General features: G+C 49.2%; 1 protein-coding gene across 5 annotated transcripts in view; it reads left to right on the top strand.

Moving 5' to 3' along the window:
• LOC140425229 (zinc finger protein 385D-like) overlaps positions 1–19052 on the top strand; it is a 1050252-nt gene that overhangs the window by 54853 nt on the left and 976347 nt on the right. For 4 of the 5 annotated variants that reach the window (XM_072509303.1, XM_072509300.1, XM_072509299.1 and 1 more), the window contains exon 1: positions 12918–13010. The exons of the other annotated variant lie outside the window; for it this stretch is intronic. In XM_072509303.1, the coding sequence (XP_072365404.1) occupies positions 12935–13010 (76 nt within the window). In that variant the 5' untranslated portion in view covers positions 12918–12934. Of the gene's footprint in view, positions 1–12917; positions 13011–19052 lie in introns of those variants that run through there. 5 annotated transcript variants of the gene reach the window in all.

Raw genomic sequence — 19052 nt, 5'->3', positions numbered from 1 at the left:
AACGTGATTAAATAGAGCCAAATTAAGAACCAACCAAAAGTTAGCAACATTTACTGGCGACACCTGACGGGACTCGATTTAGAAGTGGCCTAACCACTCCGAGAGAACCCAAAATTTTAATTGAGAATCCAATTGGGAACAGAAAGAAAAACCATATGCGTCAAAACAGTACTGATCAAGCCTCTGAGATTCGGAAGTATGTTAATGCATGCGTACTAACAGGGATATAAGGTAAACCTGAGAGATTTTGTTGCGAAAAACTGTCGGGAATTTTGTAGGCCGGAAATTAACGTAAGCCGTACCCGTGTTTACATCACCGCTTTATCACCCCCTGTTCCAAATTCGATAGAGATCCTGGTAGAGAAAATGGCAATGAAGGCAAGAAACGCCTTATGAACCCCCAGGAATTCGAGGTCGCAGTGACCAGCAGTAGAGTAGGACAGTGTCCCGTTTGGGAAGATGAGACCAGGAAATATCTCAAAGGGAAAGGATGGCCCCTTTGGAGTGAATTATGTGATAATGAGGAAACAGGACCCGGGAGTATAGGACATATTGGTGGGAGAACCTGTCAGAGATCCACAAGAAGAGCTTGGGAAAAGCTCGCAAACCGATGGCAATTGTGTCCTGTTTGGCACAATTGCGAGGCACAGAGGAGGTCGTTAGGACGCTCTGTAGAGAGGTAGAGGAGAGAGACAGAAGTAGTGAGGTAGACGTGAGTGAGGTAGAGAAAGAGAATCGAGATCTGAAAGAGCAGTTAGCAGCAAGGGACAGAGATGTGGATGATGCCAAGTGGGCACATCAGTCTTGTCTCGCACATTTGAACAGCTTTCAGACACAATACGATAAGGCCTACCAGGACACGCAACATGCGGTCTTGGTAAGCCAAGAAACAGAACAGCAAGTTGAGAAATTGCAGAAACAATGCAATGATTTAAAAGCAGCCCTACGAGCACTCCATACTTCCACGACGGAACAAAGGCAGAGCTCCGTAGACCATGCAAAGTGCCAGAAGCAAATTGCTGAATTGCAATCTCTGCTGTCCGTGCAAAATGGATTTCAGAGTACATTCGGACACCAATTAGATCAAGAAAATGGCCCCGATTGGCAGTAATTGAAAGAGACTGCCCATAGATACGTACATGGGACATGTATGCAGGAAAACCCCCAGAAAAGGAAAGCGCCCAACCCCCAACCGAACAGCAGAACACACCCCCATGAACCCTGTAACCACACACCGCAGGGCCACAGGAGAAGGAGAAGCAGATTTCCTTTACACAATCCCGTTAACCGTGACCCAATTATTGGACGCATGTGGAAAAATTACACTGTTCCTTCCCACTTCAGACCCCCACCAATTTTTCGCGAAAGTCAGACAACAGGCTACCATGCACGGCCTGGACGGAAAGGAGCAAGTGAAGCTCACAGTTTTAAGCCTCGACCCTTCAGTCGTAGCAGCCCTTCCCGACCCACAGAATGTAGGAGGAGGCACACTCCAAGAGCTGCACACAGCGATCCTTGATGCGATCGGCTTTAACAGAGGAGACCCCGTAGAAGGCCTAAATAAGTGTAGGCAAAAGAAGACAGAGCACCCCACAGCGTTTGCTGGACACTTGTGGATTCACTTTACCGCAGCTTCTGGAGAGTTAGCCCGCGCCCATTTGTCCCCAGATAATATGGCCAAATGGACCCGAATTCTAGTCTCCCACGCCACAGAAGCAGGATGAAAAGCTTGCGCAAATTATGACCCCTCAGGTGAGGCCCACAATGAAAAATGGGTTTTGAATAGATTGTCCTGCGCTTGGGAGCAATTAATTGCAGGCAATACCACATTTATAACACCCGATGAAGAACAGGTAGAAATGAACCCAGTTAAGGCACACCAGAACCCCGCATGGGTAAATGAGGGCAGGAACAGCCAACCCCAGTCCAAAGCTCAAGAATGTTATAATTGTGGGCAGCTAGGACACTTAGTACGAGAGTGCAACGTGCCCCAGAAGCAGCAGAGAAGTCAACAGACAGGTACCCTAAACAGGAATAGGGCAAAGCCGATCCATAGCGTTAGCGCCCGTTCAGAGAGTACAGACATGAACGGCACCGACTGACGGTGTTCGGGCTCCCCAAGTTGGGTCTGCGACACCGTTTGGGACAAGTCCGGTAGACCGGTAGTAGCAGGCAAAGTTCGGGGACAACCCGTGGAATTTCTTTGGGACACAGGAGGGTCCCGCACCACTCAATTCCTCCACGATGTTCCAGCGAGACACGTGGCCCACAACAGACACCATTACACTAAGCGGTTTTACAGGCCATTTACAACAAGGACACATCACAGCCCCTATAGCAATACAGATAGGGAACATCGCAACCAAGCACCACGTAATTCTAGTTGATCTGCCCTAGATAGCAGAACATATCCTTGGGATCGATTTCATGAGCTCCCATAACCTCTCTTTTGATCCAGTTAACAAGTGTGTTTGGAAAATGGCAAAGGCAGCACGAGCCCCCGCCACGCTCACAGTAGGAGAATACGTAAATAGGATTAGCTCAGTAGGAGACTTCTGGTTCGACCCTCGAGCCATTAGTGCAGACAAACATGTTAGGGCAGTCCTGCAGGAACACAAAGCAGCATTTGCACGGCACAAGCACGACTGTGGCAGTTTGACTAGCTTTGTGAACATTACAGGTCCCGACCCTAAACCCCAGAAGCAGTACAGATTTCCCCAGGAAGCAGAGGGAGAAATCTCCAAAGTAATAGAGAGTTTGTTGGATCAAGGCGTACTCAGATCAGTAGCCTCCACAAACAATGCACCGATTTGGCCCGTCAGGAAACCGGATGGATCATGGCGACTGACCATTGGTTACCGGGAACTGAACAAAGTAACCCCAGCAGCAGCCCCCACCGTAGCCACGAGTCCCGAGACCATGCACAAACAGGGGCTCCGGTAAAAATTTGTTTCGGTTTTGGACATTAGTAATGGCTTCTGGTCCATTCCATTGGCTAAAGCGTGCCAGTACAAATTTGCCTTTACATTCCAAGGGCAACAATATACGTGGACGTGCCTTCCACAAGGCTTCCACAACTCCCCCTCCATTTTCCACCGACAGCTGGCAAATGGACTCGCAAAATTCTCCTGCCCCGATTGTCTGGTCCAGTATGTAGACGACTTGTTACTACAGACAGACACAAAGGGAGAGCACCTTTCACTTCTCGCCAAACTCCTAGCACTCCTAAAAGAAATTGGATGTAAAGTCAACCCCAAGAAGGCCCAGATTCTGAAAGAAAAAGTGATTTACTTGGGAACAGTGATCACTCATGGTAAACACGAGATTGAGCACAAGAGAATTGACTCGATCGTCAAATTGCCCCTTCCCCACAATGTCTCAGCCCTCCGGTCATTTTTAGGACTAGTTGGTTACTGCCGAAACCATATTGACGGTTTCGCCACTAAAGCAGCGCCCCTTTCCGAACTTCTCAAGAAGCAGGCACCTTGGGAATGGCTTTCACAGCATACAGATGCCGTGGACGCTTTAAAAAGAGCACTCAGCACAGCCCCCGCACTACAGGTCCCAGATCCACATTCCCCGTACGCTATAGAGGCAGCAAACACTGACCGAACCCTTTCGGCCGTGCTCCTCCAGGAACGCCACGACCAGTTACGTCCTGTAGCATACGTCTCACACGTGTTAGACCCCGTAGATCAATGATTTTCTGCCTGTGAAATGCACCTGCTCGCAATTGTTTGGGCAGTGCAATACTTCGCATACGTTACAGGACTCAACCCCATCACCATCCTCACAGAACACACACCGACACAGCTATTGTTAGACGGCCGACTTAAAGATGGCACAGTCAGCCAAATCCGCGCAGCCCATTGGACCCTTTTACAGGGACGGGACATCACGGTAAAGAGAACCAAAACCCACACATTCCTTGCCAATAATCTGCAGTATGCAGGCACCCCTCATGAATGTGAGATCATCACCACTAAACACAACACAGGCCCATTTATTCCCCAAACACCCCCCAGGAAAACAGATAGTACACCCCAGAGACCCCAGCCCACAGACACGTGCGCACCCCTAAGGATTTATGTGGATGGCTCATCCACAGTGTTAAATGGAGAGAGAATAACCGGTTGCGGTATGTATATAGAGGACGCGCAGGGACGTGCCCTAGATGAAATTTCTTTGAAGTTGCCAGGACACTTAGGCTCGCAGGCAGCAGTGCTGGCAGCAATTGCATATATTGTAGACCACCCAGACTCGTTCCAGACCCCAGCAGACATCTATTCAGACAGCTTGTATGTCTGTAATAGTTTGACAGAGTTCCTACCACTCTGGGAAACAAGAGGATTTGTTTCCGCGGACGGTAAACCCCTACCCTCAACCCTATTACTCCGCCATATCTTAGAGAAAGCGAAGGATAGGAAATACGGTATAATTAAGGTTCGTAGTCATCACCGTTTTTCCCCCCCTGGAAACGTTAAAGCAGACGCCCTAGCGAAGGCAGGCTCCAGGCATGGTTATTTTTGGAACCCCCCCGAAAGCACCCCAGTACACGCAGTACAGGTCTCACAGACCAACATTAAGGATTTAGCGAAGGCCCAGAAAGAGGACGAGAAACTCAGGGAAGTTTTAAAGGGAACCTTCCCAGCCCCGTACGACAAGTTTAGAAACGCGATCACCACACACGACGGTGTGATTTTAAAGGATGGCATTTATATAGTTCCCAGCCAGGACAGGAACCAGATCATTTGTCAGTTCCATGACAATCATGGACACCAAAGAAATGAACCCACCCTAGCCCACCTCAGACCGCTTTGTTGGTGGCCTGAATTAAAAATCGATGTCACACACTACGTAGAGAATTGTTTAATCTGTGCCCAGAACAATCCGGACAGATATGCTTAAAAGGCTCAACTTAGCCATACCCGCCCCGTTAATGGACCCTGGACAAATCTCCAGATAGATTATATAGGACGCCTATCCCCGTGCATAAATGGTTATAATTATGTGTTGGTGGTCATAGACACCTTCACAAAGTGGGTGGAAGCATTTCCGTCAAGAACTAATACAGCCAATTCGACGGCTAAAATCTTAACACCCCACATCTTTACAAGATGGGACCTCCCACGCAGTATAGAGCCCGATCAAGGCTCCCTTTTCACCGGACGTGTAATGAAAAACGTCCTCACGATTTTCGGAATTACACAAGAGTTCTATATCGCATACCACCCCCAGTCAAGTGGTATTGTAGAACGAATGAATAGGACATTGAAAGCCACCCTCAGGAAAATGGTTCAGCAAAATAATAGCACCTGGGATTCAGTACTCCCATTTGCTTTGATGTTTTTAAGAAACACAGTATCTACATCCACAGGTTACACCCCCCACACCCTCATGACCGGACGCCCCAGAAATACTGAGTATTTATTAGGACTGAATTTGGCCAGTCCCGCAGTTATAGCCCTCACGCATGAAAATTCGGTTGCACAACTGGTACAGAACATAAAAGCAGCCCAACTCACCGCAGCAGTGAGACTTGGAACCAGGAAGAAACTGAGCAAGGCCTGTTCCGACAAAACAGTACACGCCACTGAGTTTACAGTCGGGCAACAAGTTATGCTTTCCCTTTACAACCCCAGTTCATTCCTCTCACCAAAATTTTACGGACCGTACTCCATTTCGGACAAAGTCAGCCCCTCAGTATACAAAATAACCTATCCCAATGGTAAGTCTGAGTGGTTTCATATAAACCAGCTCAAGGCTTATGGCTCACAGAATGACCACACACACCACATTCTGCTCGCAGCAGCAGACGATCATGCCCCCCCCCACAGATGACGTTTTCCTCCCCTCCCCCAACCACTCCAGCCTGCCCTCAGACACGACTCCGCCCCCAGAGGCACAACTCCACCTCTCCCATCCCTCAACCAGCAGCAACAGCGACAGTGATAGCGATTAAGATGATGATAGCCACAGCACACCACGATACGACTACACCCCTGCACCAGGCCCCACTCCCAGTGAATCTGAGCATGATTCTACCGACCTATTTGAAATCACTTATATCAAAGCCCCTGACCCAGACCCACCGCCCGACTATTACGGATTGAAGCATAGTAGCTCCAACCTCGACACACGCTTCTGGCACCGAGACAATTCGTTCAGGCTCATCCGGAATGATGAGATGGACCCCAATTCGCCCCAAGCAGCTTTAGCACGGTTACTACAGACAAGAGTTTGGCAGCCGGGAGAAGATGATGACTTAGTGTCTGACTCCCACCAAACGAATCCCTTTGCGACCCTGTTCGCTATTGAGCAGTGAGGTGTCCAGTTGATGGAGAAAAAAGGAACCGATGGAGAGATACGGTGTCCTTTCTCATGGAACCTGCAACATGTTTGTTGAATGTTTGTTCGTTAGTGTTATTGTCAAGTGTTGTGTGTAAACTCTGAAAGTTTTTCACGGCCCCACGTCACCACTCCCTTTGACGGCCAATGGCTGTTAGAGGATCTAGTTTGTCCCCAGAAACTTGTTAATGGAACAAGTTTGTCCCAGACAAAAGTTCAGAGGAACTAGTTTGTCACCAGAACCTTGTTAAAGGTACAAGTTTGTCCCAGACAATAGTTCAGAGGAACTAGTCTGTCGACAGAACCCAACTCATAGTTGCGCTCCTAATTCGAGAGGCAGCCCCCCACGACGACCACATTCTTATCCGTTCTTGCCGGTTGCTCAGGCAGTGGAGAAACGGCACTGGTCCCCGCCCTGCCTGAGGACCCCCCTCTGGTCAGCTACGTTCGGGTAGAGCACATACGGCATTGATCACCGTCCTACCCGGGGATTCCACCCATTTCTTACCCGCCGCGGCCCATACGCACCCCATTTTGGCTCGTTACGTTCAAAATTCTTTTGTTTGGTTTTGGCAACCCTTAGGTTGCTTCCCTATGCTATTTACATCCTCAAACACTGGGATGGTAAATCTCACAGGCTGCGAGACGGCTCGCAGTACGGCAGTATTTTCTTAGGTGTCTTGTCTAAATATTCGGTTTTTTTAAAAAAATGAGGGAGTCACAGATGGTGACCAATTATAAAGGGAAATTGGCAATAAAGGACAGACAGACATACGAGATCTTAAGCAAGATAATAACAGAAATTATGCTTGTGTTCACAGAACTCCAGAAACCCAGGAACCCCAGAGGAAGACAAAGAAGTCCAACAACGATGAAGACAGCCTTCGTGTTCACATGGATCTTAGCGGGATCCCTTCAGTTGCGCGCGGACACTACCCCCCTGACCCCTACCACACAAACCGTAAATGACCCTCACCACTGTAATACACGGAACCCCGAGATAACTAGCCCAGCGACAGCTAGCAATACCCCGACTTGGTGTGATAAGTTTATCACCTGGTACTCACCCTCATATGTAGTCGAAGCACTCTTGGTGCTGGCGATACTTTGCAGTGCCGTGCAAACGTTTAGAGTCAGGAAATGGCGAAACAGAGCATATCGCTCTCGCACCACGGTATACAGATTTAGGTCCCCCATTTACGGATTTCACCAGACCCCCGAACCCATTGGGACGGATTAAAGAGCATCCATTTTGTTTAATGTATTCTATGGAATAAAGAGATGTAAACCTCTGCGTCTGACTGCCAGGCCAGAGAAATTTGTGTGCTGCTATTTTGTACAGTTTAAGATGTATAGATTATTTTTGGATTGTTTGTATTTTTGGATTGTTTAAATGAAGATAGTTTATTGAGAATAGTTAGAGGTTCCAGTTTTTTCTTTTTCTTTAATGCATGTATTAATGTCATAGAATTTTTTGATAGTGAATGTATTTAAAATGGTTTAGGTAAAATTGTGTAGCATAGGATAGGACAGTGTAGAGCCTAAACATGGATGCCCCGGGGATCAGAGGATGAAGATGCCATGGTAATGCGATCCTTCATGCTTCGCTTTGAGGATTACAAGGAGGGTGTATCGCCATCTGGGATGGCCACTTCCCGATTACAAAATGGACACTTGCAAAGATTGCAGGGAAAATTGGACAATGCTAAGAAACAAGCAGGTGCAAGCTCTGTCTGTTGATTAGAACCTTAAACGCTCAGACAGGACAGAAACTACCAAACGATTTACATACTAATGAGCCATCTCAGGGAACAAAAGGGAAACATTTAGATACACAATGTTAGGACAGACTCCCTGGCGCCAGAAGAAGCTAAGGCAAAGCTGACTGACAGTCACCAGGACATGCCCAGCGATCAGGGAACCACCCCTCTATTGGAGGAAAATCGATACCGATGATTGGGAAAGACCCAATTAGTTGAGGCCAAGTTCAAGGCCCGCCCAAAAGAGCGCAAAGCCCTTTTGGGTATAAAAGGCATCCCCCAAGGGAGAACGCCCTCCTTTGGCTTTGGCTCTCAACGAAGAGAGAGACCAGCCTAGCAGCTACAGCAGACCAAGTAAGTTCCAAGTCAACGCACGCTACGAGATAGACGCTCCTAGTTGCTACCCTGTAAACAGCTCAACCCAGCAGCCTCAGAACCGAGCAACGGCCATTGTTCCTCTGACTGAGTGGGCGCCCAAAGCTAAGTATAGGCTTTAGTAATAGTGGTAGTTTAGTTTGTACAGTTTATGCATGAGTAGATTTGACTGTGTGTAAATAAATGAGCATTGCTTTTGAACTTACTAACTGGTGTATCGCGTCATTGATCAGTATTCGGTTCTGAACCTTGTGGCGGTGTCGAAAGATACCTGGCGACTCTTGAGCAAACGTGATTAAATAGAGCCAAATTAAGAACCAACCAAAAGTTAGCATCACGGTGTTCCTGTCAGGAAATGATGGGGAACCATAATAATATATTTCAATATAATTAGTGGAGCGCCCCGCCGTAGCATCACTCCACATAGAAAAGTCCCCACCAAGCGGTGTGACGTCACATTGGCATGGTTTACAACAGGATTTTAAAAATGGGGAACTGGCAAACAGAACACTGGGGATGCACAGGTGAGTACAGTCCCCAGGGGAGAGAGGTACACCCGCGGGCAGCACTTAGTACTGTCCCAAGAGCTGCCCCAGATACTTCCAGGGGGTAGTGACATGGGGTCCATGGGGGAGGCACTGAGGGTTCCGTGCCCATCGGACTGGGGATCTGTGGTGGGGTGGTTCCCTCATTCCAAGTGGTGGAGAGGGATGGGGTTGGCACCGGGTGCCGGGGTGGTGAGCAATGGCTGACATAGGGGCCCAGACACGTGCCCACCTCCACCGGACACACATCCACCCCCACCCCTAGTGCCTTCTCTGTAGCCAGCTCAGCGTAATCCATCTCTTACACTCTTCTGACAGAGCAGGTTGAAATATTTGTGAACAGGTGTTCATTGTGAAAAGGTGAACATGCTTCTATAGGTTTGTGCCCCAGCCCCACGCTATCCTCTGTGTTGCACCCACACCTAACACCTGGCATCAGGAGACCTTACGCTATGACTCGGTGGATCCCCAAGCGGTACCTCAGGAGTGGAGAGGACCTGCTGCGATTAACACCCTGTGACTTGGATTCCCCCGTTGGCGGTCATCCTCTGGAGGGACCGGGCCTGGCAGTCTCTCAGGTGTCCCAGGTGGCGTAGTGCCACCCTGTTCTGCCTGTTGCCCATCAAATCCGCCAGGAACAGGATGGAGGAGTCCAAGACGCTGTGGCTTTCCGACACTTCCCTTGCGGGGGTCACCGGCACCAGCCCATTCGCCTCCTCCTTGCTTGGAGTTCTTGATGACCCCCGGGCAACTGGTGGGATTGTGTGGAGGTGGTGGGATGCTGGAGTTGTGGTGCTATGGGAGAGGTAGGGTGGTATGGGGGTGATGGGGCAATGTGGGGAGGTGGGGTTGACGGGGTGGTGTGGGGGCGATGTCGGTGTTGTGCCACATATGCCATAGGGACCCCGCAACTCACTTGGTTATTTGATGCCGACCTCCACCTTGGCGATTGCCCTCTCCCTGGGCCCACTGATTAGGCTCAGTGCCCGACGATCTGCGACGGTGAGGAGCAGCAGGTCAGAAATGGCTTCCCTCCAGTTTTTTCTCTCTCCCTGCGGTTGTGCCCTGCCTTGTCCTGGGTGGGGGAGACTGAAAACGCAATGTTAGGCAGTCAGATGTGGGCAGCACAGGGGGTGGGCAGCTGGTGGCCTTTGTGGAGAGGGTGGTATATGTGCTGGCAATTGCTGCAGGCTGCGCTGCAAGCTGGCGCGTGGGGTTTGGGGGTGGGAGGGGGAGGTGGGGGGGGGGGTTGTTACGGTGTGTAGGACGTGGATTGGTGCCAGGGACATGTTGTTGGCTACTCACCCTGCTCGCTCTGAGGAGGTTGTGCAGCTTTTTCTGGCACTGCTGGTCGATACTGGCGGTGGAGTCCTCGGCGCTCACAGCCTCTGCCACCTGTGCCCAGGTCCGGTGTATGGAGTGGGTGGCGGCCTCCTTCCCAATTTGGGGTGCAGGGTGACCCGCTTCTCCTCCATGGCATCCAGCAGGGTCTCGAGCTCCACATCTGCGAACCGGTATGCTGTTCTTCATGCAGCCATCCTTTTGTCTGGGGTGAGTGTGTGTGAGGAGTGGAGTGCTCATCTGTAGCTTCAGCTTGTCAGCCTCTTGAGTGTCAATCCCGACCCCGGCGAATCGGACGCTGTTTTTCATTGGAATTGCTCTAGTTCCACAAGGCTCCAGTGCTCGCTCATGAATGGATCCTGAATTGCTCCGGGACTTGCGCTGCTTCCATGGCCACAGAACACCACCGATTCAGTCCCAGCGTCAGCACATAGGGCTAGATTCGCCAGTCCAGAGGAAGTGTCTAGTTTTACAATGAAAAAGTCGGCGCCGCCCCCTCAATGATGGTCCGCCCAGTGGGGAGCTATCAGCCGTGCCACGTGAAACTCCCAGCATTCCCAAAGTAAATGGCCAGAGAATTGCCAGGTCCGTGGCTGCGCATGCATAGGGCGACGGCCTGCAGCGGACCTGGCTGGCCAAATAGTGTCCCCCTGAAGCCCCCCGCCACCTCCCACCAGTCCCCCAAGCCCTTGCCAAAGTCCCTCCTGCCTGCAGCAGGACTGTCCCTCCCGCCCGACTGTGGCACCGCTGGACACAGTCCGCAGCTGCCATGCCGGGTTTATGAAAACTCAGACCATACGTGACCCACGTGGTCAGGAACTTGGCCCATTGGGGTGGAGCATCGGGGGAGGGTCTCAAAGTGACGCGCTAATGCCGTCGCAATGGCGTGCTGCGCGCTCCTGGATGACGATGATTTGGAGGGGGCGGTGAATCCAAAAAACAGCACTGACCCCGATTCGGCCGCAAACGGGGATTATCCGCCCGATTGCCGAATGCAATTTTGGTGTCGGGCAAAGGAGAATCCCATCTTTAGTCTGTGAAATGGAGAATCCGGCCCCTTAAAGTCCTTCTCTAGTGTCTAATTTGAAGTTTGGTTTATGTTCATTGACCATAATGTCTGCACCCCAGTAGTTCCCATTAGATTCTGTAATTTCTCCCAAGAATGGCACTTCATTGGGCAGGATACCCTGGCCTCTCAACTCTGTGTTTTCTGGTGGCACACCATTTGCTGATGGTAGGATTCTCTGCTCCCGTTGTTTTCAACAGGAATCCCTGTGGAAACCACCCCATGCTGCTGGGAAACCCGTAGGGAGGGGTGTGCTGCCGGTGTGACCAGACAGTAAACCATTGCAGAATTCCGGTCATTGTCTTTTGTATCTTCAATTTCTTGAATGCCACTTGACAGCACTTAACCATCTTTGAAGTGGTTGATGTTTGTAAATATTGTTGATTCTCCTTAAATTTCTGAGTCAGGAATTGTTTTGCTGTGGCATACAGCTTTAAAATGTCCTCTCCTCTGACAGGAATGGCACTCCAATATTTTGGGGAAACATTCTTCACGCCTGTGCAGCCTTTTGCCGCCACAGCAAGAACACTGTGTAATGACAGCGACCACGCTCTTTTCATTCTTTCCTAATTTTTGGCCTGAATTTGACAACTGTTGGCCGCACGGGCCGGAAGCGGCCGTGATTTCTGCTTCTATCCTCGAACGTCCAAACAATGCAACTTCATGTTGGCCTGTCAACTAATGAGCGGCCATGGTGAAACAAACCCCTACATTGGAGAAAGGTTGCTTGTGGGAGAGAGAGCATGGCGGGGTTTCAAATTAGTGGATGAGGCAGCACCAATGAAGGCTGCAAGGAGTTCCAGAGGAGGCACAGGGAGCTGTCCAAATATAAGCTACAGTTATGGCATCGCTTGACACAACATTCAGGAAGGCAATGCAAGCACGGCAGGCACTCTGCCTCTCATTTCTCAGATGAGTGCCTGTGCACACTCGTGAATGCCAGACGGGACATCCTGATGTTGCAGGATGGCAAGGGAAGCCCAGCCCACTGAACAAAGAAGGCCTGGGCAAAGGTGGCAATCCTGATCAGTGGGTACAATATGGTGCAACACACCAGGACTCAGTGCTGATAAAGTTTCAATGATTTTCTGCATTCAGCAAGGGTGAGTATTGATTTGGCATGGTACTCTGCAGAGAGAATTTGAAGGGTGGCCATTCGTGGCACCCAGGGGTATAAGATTCAGAGTTAATTGTGCTGCTGTGTCTGTGAGATCAGACTTCTAGTCCTGAATGCATATGAGGGACAGATGTGCAAATATGACAGACACATCAACTGGTTCTGGCAGGGGGGGGGGCGGGGGGGGGGGGGACAGACACATCAACTGGTTCTGGCGGGGGGGGGGACAGACACATCAACTGGTTCTGGCCCGGGGGGGGGGGGGGTGGCTGCGAGCCTGATATGGTGTAGCAGGTAGAGTGTGGATTAACAAATGGATCTTTGTCCGTACAGGAGAAAAGAAGCCATAATGCCGCTGGGGGCGCACCTGAGCAAATGTGAGATGGACGCACTGGAGTCTGAGTGCGAATGTACACCAAGGTCATCTGGTCGTGGAGAGGCAGGCAGCTTAGAGGAAGGTAGGAGTCCAGTGGACAGGTGAGGGACAGGCAGAGACTATAAACACAATTTCTAAGTTAGGGTCCACAATTATGATGCCACCATGATACTGATGTCCACCGTCTCACCCGCCCATCTAGCATGCACATTGACTATGTCATGATTGATACCACGGACATCCTCCCTCAGATGCGCCAATCTCCAGCGGCACTCGGGAATCCAAGGACCTACCATTGACACTGGTGGAGGAAGGAGTCACACACAGATCCACCCGCGTCACATCTGCTCTCACTAATGGATACCTTCTCGGATACAAGCACATTTGGTGAACTTTAGTTCATCAGCTCACACAGTAATGCAATGTGGGAAGAGCATGGCATGCTTGCATGAAGAGCTGGTGGAGGCAAAGAGTGCCCAGGGCTCCAGCTGTTGACAAACTGTCAGAAACCAGGATGAAGTTGAGTACAAGGCAAATGATGAGCCTCTGGAGTCATCCTTAAGGTGGCAGATGCTGGATATCCAGTGGGATACACAGAGAGATCTGCCGAAGATCCCTGAGAGTCTGTGTACCATGGTCTCTGGCATGGAGGCGTCCATTAGGAGCTTGAACGCTGTCTTGAGCCTGAGCATGTAACTCACAGAGGTGGACGAGGTTGCCTATCATCTCTGTGGGCTCCTCTCACGGTGCTGTGGGTGAGGATGGCAGTTCCTCCACCCCTCGGCCAGTGACCATGGCATCTTTTGAGACCATGATGACTGAGGAATCCCCAGTCATGTTGCTTGCCCCACCCTCCCAGGCAAAGCCTGTCCAGGCCCACCAGCCAGAGGATGACTGCCAAGGTCATTAAAGTTGACACAACAGAGTCAGCAATCTACCTCCAATGTCACTGCCAAAATGGATGGGATACCAAGACATAGCATTTGCAAGTGTAGTTTTAAGGCACCCTGAACACTGGATGGGATTATCATGAGTGATATTCTTTCATTTCAGCAGTGTTATGTATTTTTCTGTGTGACAGGAGGAATCATAGTATGTTTCTTGTTTGTAATTCTGCTAAATCAAGATTTTGTTTCAGAGCCCTGAGCGCCCTTTATGAGTTCCATAGATGCAGATCTCATCAGCATCTTATGATTGACGACAGATGCAGCAAACCTTATTATAGAAGTTCTGAGGTGTCAATGGGGGATAGGACTGCCACCTCAGAAATATGTATGAAGGAGATGCACCCTTGCAATGAGATACTGTGGCTACAAGAGCAGGTCAAAGGTTAGGAATCCTGCGGTGAGTAACTCACCTCCTGACACCCCAAAGCCTGTTCACCACTAACAAGGCACAAGTCACAATTCCGCACTTGCCTTGATGAGTGTAGCTCCACCAACACTCAAGAAGCTCAACATCCAAGATAACTTTGTTGGCAGCCCAACCACCACCTTCAACATCCACTCCCTCTACCAGTGACGCACAGTCGCAACAGTGTGTGCCATCTACAAGATGCACTGCAGGAACTTCTTAGGCAACAACTCCTAAACCCACGATGACTATCATGTCTTTTGCCTCTCCTTGAAACCTGGAGTAGCGTTGTGAACCATCTTTTCAAGGGATGTCCCTTGTCACCCAGCAGCCAACCATCCAACTGAGCTGGAGCCATAAACAGCTTGGCACCTGGGAGAGTCACATGACATATTCATCATGGGAACTGCCAGGGCACCTTGCACAGACTTGCAGAATCTGGGTCTTGTGGTGGCATACTGTCTGAGGGCGAACCCAGCAATAGCTGTGAAGCCTCTGGCTCACTCAACCTGGCTGGCTTTGTCCATCCAGTAATGAATGAACGTGAGGACCAATCTGAACAGTGTCCGTGATGAGCGCAATGCAACTGTAGACAGCAGATTTGAAAACACCACACAAATCCCCAACTAACCCCTGGAAAGATCCAGGGGAAAACAAATGGAGTACTACTGTGACCTTCAGAGCAGCTGGGATTGGGTGCCCACCCACAAGGGGGTTGAAGGCGATCTCTGGCCCAATCGTCCTGCAGAATGATGTCACCGCGTCCCTCGAGAAACGCCGCATCCTGCTGCACTGGACCTCGGACATGTTGAGGGAGCTGGTTCGCTGCCTGTACACTCTGATAGCAGGATAGTGACATCTTCTGCAGTCCAATCCACTTTGCTCTCCCTGCTGGCCCTGCCCCTGCTGTGCCTGCATGTCTCCTCTCACAGTCTCTCCCTGCAATGTTGTGGTGTCACCTGGCCTCCTCTACCTTCAGCCCCCCTCTTTCTCCTCAGAGCTGATGCCCCTGCAAATGCACAATACCCATCTGCTGAAATGCAGATGGCACTGTCCCATACACTGAGGCTGTTAATCTCAGCAATAAAGCGGCTACAAACACTCATTTGAACTCCTAACTCACACATCCAATGCTCTGGTCCCCTTATATCCTGGCTTTGTTGAGAAAAGTGAAGAAACGTAATGGCTGCCTGCACATGTTGCCCAGGCAAAGACCTCTAAATTGCAGGAAAAGTACAATGTCCTTCAATTGCCTTTTGACTGATTAATTGCCAGTAGCCATAATTCCAACTCCTGCATTCACCTTCCGACATTAATATTGGGAAAATGTGTGATGACATCGGGATGCGCACCTGACAGCTTCCCGCGAGATTTTACGCTCTTTCCGGTTAGCCATGTACCCGCTGATACTGAGTAAAATTCTGCCCAAGTAGATATGCTGCACTGTGCCAGTTGTTCTTATTCACAAAATCTCCCCGTTCCTTCAAATAAATACACTATTTTGTTTTCTCACTTCTGCCTGCCTTGTTAACTGAATAACCATCAGTAATGTTAAATCCTCCCTCGACTACAGAACATTTTGTTACGGACGCCAGACCAGATCTCAACAGCGACTAAGAAACTGGGCCAGAACCACAACTTTTCTTTATTTTTACGACTGTCCGGAAAGACCAATTAATTCAAGGAGTGATTACATGAGAAATAGGGCCTGGTTATTTTTAAAACAAAACTTTTTGTAACAAAAGAAAAACAATATTTAAACTTTTAAACTTCAAACCTAACAAGAACAGCTCACAGGTATCTCTTAACCCTAACACACAATTTCCCATTAAACAGTACGTAAAATGAACATACAGCTCTTAACTCCACTTACACAGAGAGGCAAAAATGATACTTGCCTTACAGAATATATTCCTGCTGGTAGTGAGGATCATTCAGAACTTGTCTGAATGCTTGTCTCTGTGGCAGTTTTTCATGGCCTCTTCCGGTTGTTCTCCAAATCCTTCTGCCCCACCTGTTCAAACTGCATTCTTCTCTCTCTGAGCTATGCCCAGCTCCTCAAAGATGGTTCTGTCCAGACATCTCCAGACTTGAACTCATCATAGCTATCTGGACTTTTGTTTACTTACTCCCTTTAATACAAAAGAACAGGGCCAATTTATGGACAAGAGAGGCCATCAGACTCCATAATGGGCTAATATTGAGTGGGACAATGTAACTCAGGCCAGGTAAGGGCATATACCTCTGACTCAGTGCTAGCAGTTTTACCGTCAGGCTGTAAACCCCTAAATTGCCCACTACATCTTTGATCCAATTCCCTAATATTTCTCAGTCATCTGAATTTGACAAAGTACCCTCCAAGGTGCCTAAAATAATGTGATTCCGAATTGATTTAACTTTCAGGGCTTGATATTCAGAATTCTCGGCTAAGCAATATAAATCGTTAATTTTTGTATTCGTTCAGGGGATGTGAGCATTGTTGGCTGGGCCAGCATTTGTTACCCATCCCTAATTGCCCTTGAACTGAATAGTTTGCTAGGGCATTTAAGAGTCAACCACATTGCTGTGGGTCTGGAGTCACATGTAGGCCAGACCAGGTAAGAATGGCAGATTTTCTTCCCCAAAGGACATTAGTGAACCAGATGGATTTCTATGACAACTGACGGTAGTTTCATGACTGAGACCAGCTTTCAATTCCAGATTTATTAATTGAATTTAAATTCCATCAGCTTCATAGAACATAGAATATAGAATAGTCCAGCACAGAACAGGCCCTTCGGCCCTTGATGGTGTGCCAAGCATTGTCCGAAACCAAGATCAAGCTATCCCACTCCCTGTCATTCTGGTGTGCTCCACGTGCCCATCCAATAACTGCTTGAAAGTTCCTAAAGTGTCCGACTCCACTATCACAGCAGGCAGTCCATTCCACACCCTAACCACTCTCTGAGTAAAGAACCTACCTCGGACATCCCTCCTATATCTCCCACCCTGAACCTTATAGTTATGCCCCCTTGTAACAGCTACATCCACCCGAGGAAATAGTCTCTGACCATCCGCTCTATCTATCCCCCTCATAATCTTATAATCTTATAAACCTCTATTAAGTCGCCTCTCATCCTCCTCCACTCCAAAGAGAAAAGCCCTAGCTCCCTCAACGTTTCCTCATAAGACCTATCTTCCAAACCAGGCAGCATCCTGGTAAATCCCCTTTGCACCCTTTCCAATGCTTCCACTGCCGGGCTGGAGGGGGGGGGGGGGGGGGGGGGGGGTGGGGGGGTGGGGTGGGGGGGGGGGGGGGGGGGGAGAGGTAGGGGTGAGTGAAGTAGCCGCTTGCTGGATTTCTCTGGCGAGCGGCTTGGGACTATTGCTTGCGTTGAACTGGGGACCCCTTTTGGGGGGTGACAAACAGGAGGTGATTGAGTACGGACATGGGCGGTTGTCCGTATTTAGTAAATATTTCTTTTCGATATGCTGTTTCTTTTCTGTTGTTTCTGTTTATTGCCTTTGTATGTTGATGAATTTCTGGCGTTGTTATCGTATCCTGTAACGGTTTTTGTTATATCATGGTTGAAGTGTGTCACGGCTTTGTGCCCTGTGATTAAATTTATTCTGTAAATCTTTTCAAGGTGTATTGAGGCCTTGTGCCTTGTGATTGTTTTTGATACCTCACTGTTAAAACATGTATTTAGGCCTTGTGCCTTATGGTTCTTATTTGCTCTGAAACAGTCGTATTGTATCGAGGCCTTGTGCCTCGCGGCTGTTTGTGTTATGTGATTGTGAGATTGTTAATTTGAAGTGTGTTGAGGCCTTGTGCCTTGCAATTGTCTTTGTTGTAACTGTTGAATTGTGATTACAATAACATATTTCCACATACTTCCTATAATGAGCTGACCAGAACTGCACACAATACTCCAAATGTAGTCTAACCAGGGTCATGTACAGTTGCAGCATAACCCCACGGCTCTTAAACCCAAGCCCCCTGTTAATAAACGCTAACACACTATAGGCCCTCTTCACGGCTCTATCCACTTGAGTGGCAACCTTCAGAGATCAATGGACATGAACCCCAAGATCTCTCTGTTCCTCCACGTTCCTCAGAACTCTGCCGTTGACCCTGTAATCCGCATTCAAATGTTTCCTACGAAAATGAATCACCTCGCACTTATCAGGGTTAAACTTCATCTGCCATTTTTCGGCCCAGCTCTGCATCACATCAATGTCTCTTTGCAGCCTACAACAGCCCTCCACCTCATCCACTACTCCACCAATCTTGGTGTCATCAGCAAATTTACTGACGCACCCTTCAGCCCACTCCTGCAAGTCATTGGTAAAAATCACAAATAGCAGAGGACCCAGCACTGATCCCTGTGGTACACCACTGGCTGGTGAGATTTGACCCATTTGGTGGGTGGAGTAGCAGCTGGGTGAGTTGATAGATGGGCAGGGATTCAGGTGGGTTGGGTGTAGTCAGGTGGTTGGGGGAACAGTTGAGTTGGGTCAGGTCAGGTCGATAGTCGGGGGTCAAGGGTAGTCCAGGGTCAGGGTATAGATGTGGGGTCAGGGAGGAGTTGGGTGATTCAATGTGAATGTGGAGTGGGGGGAGGGTGAGTCTGTTGTGTAGTGTCCAAGGGTTACACTAATATTTGCCTAACATTTCTAGGTAACAATCCAGGTAAGTCGAGCAAAACTCCCCACAGGAGTCCCCACAGAATGTCAGAGACATTCGCAAAAGGTCCCAGGGAGCAGGGGATTTACCCATTTTAAGTTCAAA

The sequence above is a fragment of the Scyliorhinus torazame genome, chromosome 6, assembly GCF_047496885.1.
Source record: "Scyliorhinus torazame isolate Kashiwa2021f chromosome 6, sScyTor2.1, whole genome shotgun sequence".
In the NCBI taxonomy this organism is placed as follows: domain Eukaryota; kingdom Metazoa; phylum Chordata; class Chondrichthyes; order Carcharhiniformes; family Scyliorhinidae; genus Scyliorhinus; species Scyliorhinus torazame.
The sequence above is the reverse complement of the archived record's forward strand: the minus strand, read 5'-3'. Positions and strand labels throughout refer to the sequence as shown.